We start from the raw sequence: 5,937 nt of genomic DNA on the forward strand, positions 1-5,937 counted from the left end.
GGGGGAGGGGGGAGGGGCGGGAAGGATGTGACGTCACAGAGGCGGTTTACTCCACTATTAGCAACGCGGTTTATCTGCTTGGGAAGCAGCACGTGAGAGTTCGTCCTATAGACCTGTCCATGCTTTCTTCACTGGCTATCCCAGGCCTACATTAGTCCTACCTCAGTCGGGGATTGACAAAATTTTAAAGTTAAGCCTAGTGAACATGGAAGCCGCTGAGGAGAGCCCGGTGGAGATCGAAAACCTGGCGGAGACGGAAAACCTGGAGGAGACGGAAAACCTGGAGGAGAGCCAACCCCCGGCCCTGGGCGCTTCAGTCACATCAAGAAATAACGCAGGTATGGACGAAGATTTTACTTTACCAGAGGGCAAGAGGAGGCGGAAGGGGTCCCTGCCAACAGAGTCGGTGAGGATCCTCCGCGACTGGTTGTATGAACACCGGTTTAAGGCCTACCCTTCAGAAATGGAGAAGCGAATGCTGTGTGAACAGACCAGTTTGTCTTTCCTGCAGATCTCTAACTGGTTCGTTAATGCTCGCAGACGCCTTCTCCCAGAAATGCTTCAACAGGATAGAAACGACCCCAACCAGACCACCCCGCGCCACCAAAAAGGCAAAGCCGCCGATGCAAACTCCCTTCAGAGCACCGATCCGTCTACGCAGGTCAAATCGGGTCCTAGAGGTTCAGACAAGGTACAATACCTGCCCCTGTGCCCCCTGCCAATGGGCCAGGAGTTAAGAGAGAAGCCGCCAGATCCAGAGTCTATACCAAGCGGGAAGCTCACTCGGAAGGCCCAGCGAAAGAAAAAGGTCAAGATTTCCACCGTCAGACCCCTGTCTTCCCCAGAGCCTGTGTCTCCAGAGGAGTACCAGGATTTCAGCAGCTTCCAGCTGCTTGTCGATGCAGCCGTACAAAAGGCTGCTGAACTAGAGCTACAGAAGAAGCAAGAGCCCGATCCATGATTTCTTGTATCCTGAAAAAGGTCAAGTAGCAGAACCCTTGTCTACTTACTGTGTTAGATCCATTTATGCTTACCCTAACTAATTTGTGTGTTTACCTTTTATAGAGGCATCTTTCCTTCTAGAGGTTTTATGAGAACCCTTGTTAGCTATTGGGACTCAGTTCTGCCAGATAATTCAGTGTTTGCAGTGGAAGACACTAACTTTCTATCATGATTAAAATTGCAGCAAAGATCTCTGTTCTGCTTCCTCCTGGATTTAAACTCTTCATACTATCAGACTAATACATGTGATTAGACACCATCCTGAGACTTCAAAGAAGAATGTTTTTGGCTTTGTAGCCAAGTTTGTTAGTTCCAGGACTGCTGCTGCTGCAGATACCAGGTTACCCCTCTTTTCTCTCTCTCTTTCTCTCTCTCTCTCACCTTCCTTGTTTATTAGAATAAATGACAGAAAGAAAACCTCTATAAAAGATGGCTATAACAGCACTGGCCTCATTTTAATGGTGAAATTTTTGTGAAACTTTCAACCCTTAAGTTTCTCTTTGTACAGTTTATTGACCATTTGTAAGGAGTAGTCAGTGCAAGGGGCTGATCATCAGAGCCAAAGTACGGTGAATTCCTAAACATTTTTTGGATAAAAGTGAACTCTTACGGGGGGGACTAGTGAAAAGTCTGCAGTAAAGATAAGAAAATTCAAAATGTTAATTTTCTGCTGCTGGTTGTTGGTTAGTTGGTTTTTAGAGAATAGCTTTTATTAGTTTTAATTATCTATATCAGAGGAAAAAGGTAACAACAAAAATAAAAAGCAGAAAAACTGGCAAAAAAATTGCCTGGAAGAAACCAGAGGAAGATAATTTATAAAGAAAGAAAAGAAAAGAGGAATTAATCTGTAACATGTTTGTAAAAATGATAGTAGACTCAGATATTTTCCTGTTTTGTTTTTATTTTTATACTACATTTATTTTTCCTTTGAAAATGCTAGGACTAGTAGGAGTAGGAGTGGGAATGTCAAAATCTTCAGGCCACTCTCACATGGAAATAATCCTATTGTCCTATAAATGTAGCTTTTCCTCAAGGACAGGCAGATTTTCAGTAGAATAGGAACGGAAAGATACTTTCCAGAAAGTTGTAATTTAGATTCTTTGATTTTAGAGAGCTGAAACCTGAGGACTCTGGGGCTAGAATTTGGACTCTAACCAGTTCCAGCTCCTGCCCTAAAGTAAACTAGATTTGGTGGTGTCTATTTCTAGGCCCCCACTTTTTATATTGTTATAGCATTATTGGCAATTTTCAATACAAGATACCCTATCTTCTTTAGGCATCTTAAAAAACAATAATCAGAGGTTATTACTCTGGATATCATAAGTTTCCATGTTACCAGGAAGGAAACAGGCCCAGATTCCAAACTGCTATTTCTGAAATAAAGTAAAAAGGAATTGAGGTTTCTAAAATATGCGTGGATTCAGTAGGATTTAGAAGGGAGAAGTAAATAATAATTATTATAACATTACTGAGGAGGGCCCCTAAATCTAAAGGAAGCTCCCATACCATTGTTCCTGGCAGAAACCATTTTCTGCATATGCAGTAATAGGAGGCTCTTATTCATGGAAAGGAATTTTGTTATCTGAATGGGGAGATGTCTAGGCTCAACCTATGCACGAACTCCTGGACCATGACTACTTTGTCCTCTAGCTTTTATGTCTGACTGGTCTTGGGACTCAGGCTCAGTTGAAAATGAGCTATTACTGCAACTTTAGTGCTTGCATCTGAAAAAAGAAGTTTCTTCTTGTTCATCCTCTTCTAGCTTGGTCTGGAGTCTGAGTTTGGTTGGATTATTGTAGAACAATTATTGTAAAACTTGTAAGAGGAATATGTTGGGCTGACAGTGATATTCTTCCATTTCCATTGTGTACTTTTTAATTGTGGATTGTGTGCTACAGTTGTGTTATAGTTGTAACTGCATAATGTGGAAAGTGGGAGGAACTATTCTTTGGTTTTGTGCTACGAATATGGGGAAGAAGTTTTTTTTTTAGTTAAATTAAGAACTATATAAGAAAGAACTTTTATTTTTGAAGTTTTTGTTAAGTAAATGTTTTTCTTTACTGTTTTTCATAAAAAAAGAGTGATTCACTGTGTTTGTCATTATCCAGGCTTTAACCATCCTGAAGTTGCAGTTTCTCTACACATATTCTTTTCTAGGAGTCAGGCTCTGAATGTTTTAATCTCCTTCACTCTGTGGAGAGAAATGGGGATAATGTTCTTTATTTGTTTTTATTTCTGCATATTATGGGGGTACAAATGTTTAGGTTACATATGTTGCCCTTGACCCCCAGCCCCCGAGTCAGAGCTTCAAGCGTGTCCATCCCCCAGACCGTGCGCGTCTCGCTCATTATAAAAGCTACATTTTAAAAACCTAACCACCGATTTCATGTTATTTGAGTTTAAGAACTATGTAAAACCTGATAGAGAAAAGTCAGTCTCTAACACCATGGTTTTGTATAAGTGAAAAGGTGACTATAGCGTTGAGAAAATAGCTTGGTTGTGTTATTTTCTAGAGGAAGATACATTTTTGTTGATATCTCTGTAGTGAGGGAAGTGTAGATTTAAGATAAATGTGAAATCCATGGGGTGTCTCTAACACGGAATAAAGCATAATTTGTTATGAATGAAGTTGTTCTTTTCAGTGATTCCTTTCTCTCTCTGTCTGTCTCTCTTTTGGATGGTGTAGAAATGAGACACATCAAAGTGTATTCCAAGAACCTCATATTAAAATTATTCTTAGAAAGGGATGGCGCTTCAATGTATCTTAACCCTCTGATATAGAAGCACATTTATAAACGATTTAGTCATAAGGGATGTCTTCACTCTTGTGTTCTTTCACAGATCTCAAAATACACCAGATATTCAATACCAGGGATTTTCCTTTAGCTTATTTATTTATGAAGTCTAGAATATCTTCTACATTTATTATAATGTGTTCTGATATATGCATTGCATCTCAATGAAGGGAAAACATGAAAGTGGGATTCTATGGATATTTTATGAAATGAGGGCTAAGGCAAAGTATATAGTCAATCTATCTACTAATGTCCTCAGCCAACCAGGGCATATTTTGTGTGCCACGATTAAATCACTGTAATAAGTTTCCTATACTTAAAACATCTATTTTTGATTTTGAAATATTTCTCAAGTCTTATATTTCACTAATTTTAGTTGCTATGTATATTTCATCTATCATATTTCAAGAAACTAGACACTTGCATTATTATTCCTTTTGAAAAATGTTTGCTTGTTCATATGTGTTTATTATTAAGAATTTGCCATAGACCTTTTGACATTTTTAGTTCATCATGGTAAAACAAACACAATAAGAGCAAGGTAACACGAATTTAGCCATTAATTCCCAGGTTATTAGAAAGAAGTCATATCCTTTACAACAGGTAAAAATTAATTGAAGGCAGATCAAAGACTGTGGTTTTTTCCCATAAGGCGTATAATTATAATAGGTTAAGTAGTTACAGATTATTACTTCGGTTTTTAGAGCTTCATGATACAGAACACACTGAAGCACAATCAGAAAGGACTTCAAAAAATTATAAATAACTAAGCCAAGATCAAGTTTAAAGGAAAAGTAAAATTCTCTGGCAGAAACCATTAAGGATGAACTCTGTGAGATCAAACATGGTTGTTCACAATATAGTTTTGGCACCACTTATATAGGTAGAATGCCAGGCTGGATAGTCCACAAGTCTAACCAAAAGTGGCCCTTAATACTTTCTATAAAATGTAAATTGGGAATATGATAAATATGTTTTAGAACATAACCTTATTTGAACCTATTTTGAGCTCATTTCATTTTCAATAATGTTTTAATTTTGTTTTAGCAAGTATTATTAGCTCAATGATACTGGTGATATTTGGGGCTTTTAATTTTGCATTCTATATAAAAGAGACAATAAAATGGGTGACTAATGTTTTTTACTAAATATTCTGAATGTTGCAACCTGTTATACCCATATATATTAAATGATTGCTCTTTATAGGACAATTATATGTTATATAACATAAAGATCTTAGATATTAAAATCCTAACCAGACATCAATGAATGTCTTGGTTCACTGTATAATATGATGAAAAATTTATAATATATTATTACTATTACTATCCTTTGTAAATGCAAAAATTCTTACCTTATTATCACAAATATAGCATAAAGAATCTTGAAGTTCATTCCTTAGCTTTTGAGGATATAATGTAGAAGAAGATCAATAAGAAAGTTTTAAAATAAGTAATAATTTTATAAAAGATACCAAAGAATAAAAATTCTCTTGGTGCATGCTCCTATACATTTAATATAAAGCAATTATATGAACATTAATTGTCACTTCTACGTCATGATATAAACTTTCACTCTTTTACACTTAAAGATATCCTCAGTTTTGTGAATTTTCCTCAGTTTATCATTAAGTTTCAGACAATATTTTTAGGAGAATATTGAAGAATATAACTCAAAATATTTTATGAAATTGAAGTAGCATGTACAACTATGAAGTAAACTTTCAATAGAAATATCTGAAGTGATGACAGATATTCTTATACATGCTCCTCTTTGCCAGCCACATGTTAATTAGAGTCTGCTAAACAAATGAAAGTCATGTTGTGTTTGAATTGCATCAGGAGTATGTGTGCATGTATGTGTGTGTATGTGTATGCATTAGTTAGAGAGACTGAATCCAAGAATTCAGCAAGAAAACAAGCTTCACGCATCACTTCCAAGTCAATGCAGTGTGTTAGGAGACTATCCACTGGAAAGCAGAAGCTCAGTTGATAAAGCGCCCATGAGATTTTTTACACACCACAGGTATTTCATAAAAATCCTAGAGAAGAATTTGACCTTTAATAAGCAAAATGATTACAAGAATTTATGATAAATATATCTGGATTCTATAATACCAAGATACTGTAAAAGCAGCTAT

At 36.7% G+C, this 5,937-nt stretch overlaps 1 protein-coding gene across 1 annotated transcript; it reads left to right on the top strand.

Moving 5' to 3' along the window:
- The first annotated feature begins 205 nt into the window (after nt 1-205).
- Nucleotides 206-961, top strand: TGIF2LX (TGFB-induced factor homeobox 2-like, X-linked). The gene has a single exon (XM_012648473.1). The coding sequence runs from the start codon at nt 206-208 to the stop codon at nt 959-961; it is 756 nt and encodes a 251-aa protein (XP_012503927.1).
- The last annotated feature ends 4,976 nt before the right edge of the window (nt 962-5,937 follow it).

This window comes from Propithecus coquereli, unplaced genomic scaffold (assembly GCF_000956105.1).
Source record: "Propithecus coquereli isolate 6110/MARCELLA unplaced genomic scaffold, Pcoq_1.0 Scaffold287, whole genome shotgun sequence".
In the NCBI taxonomy this organism is placed as follows: Eukaryota; Metazoa; Chordata; class Mammalia; order Primates; family Indriidae; genus Propithecus; species Propithecus coquereli.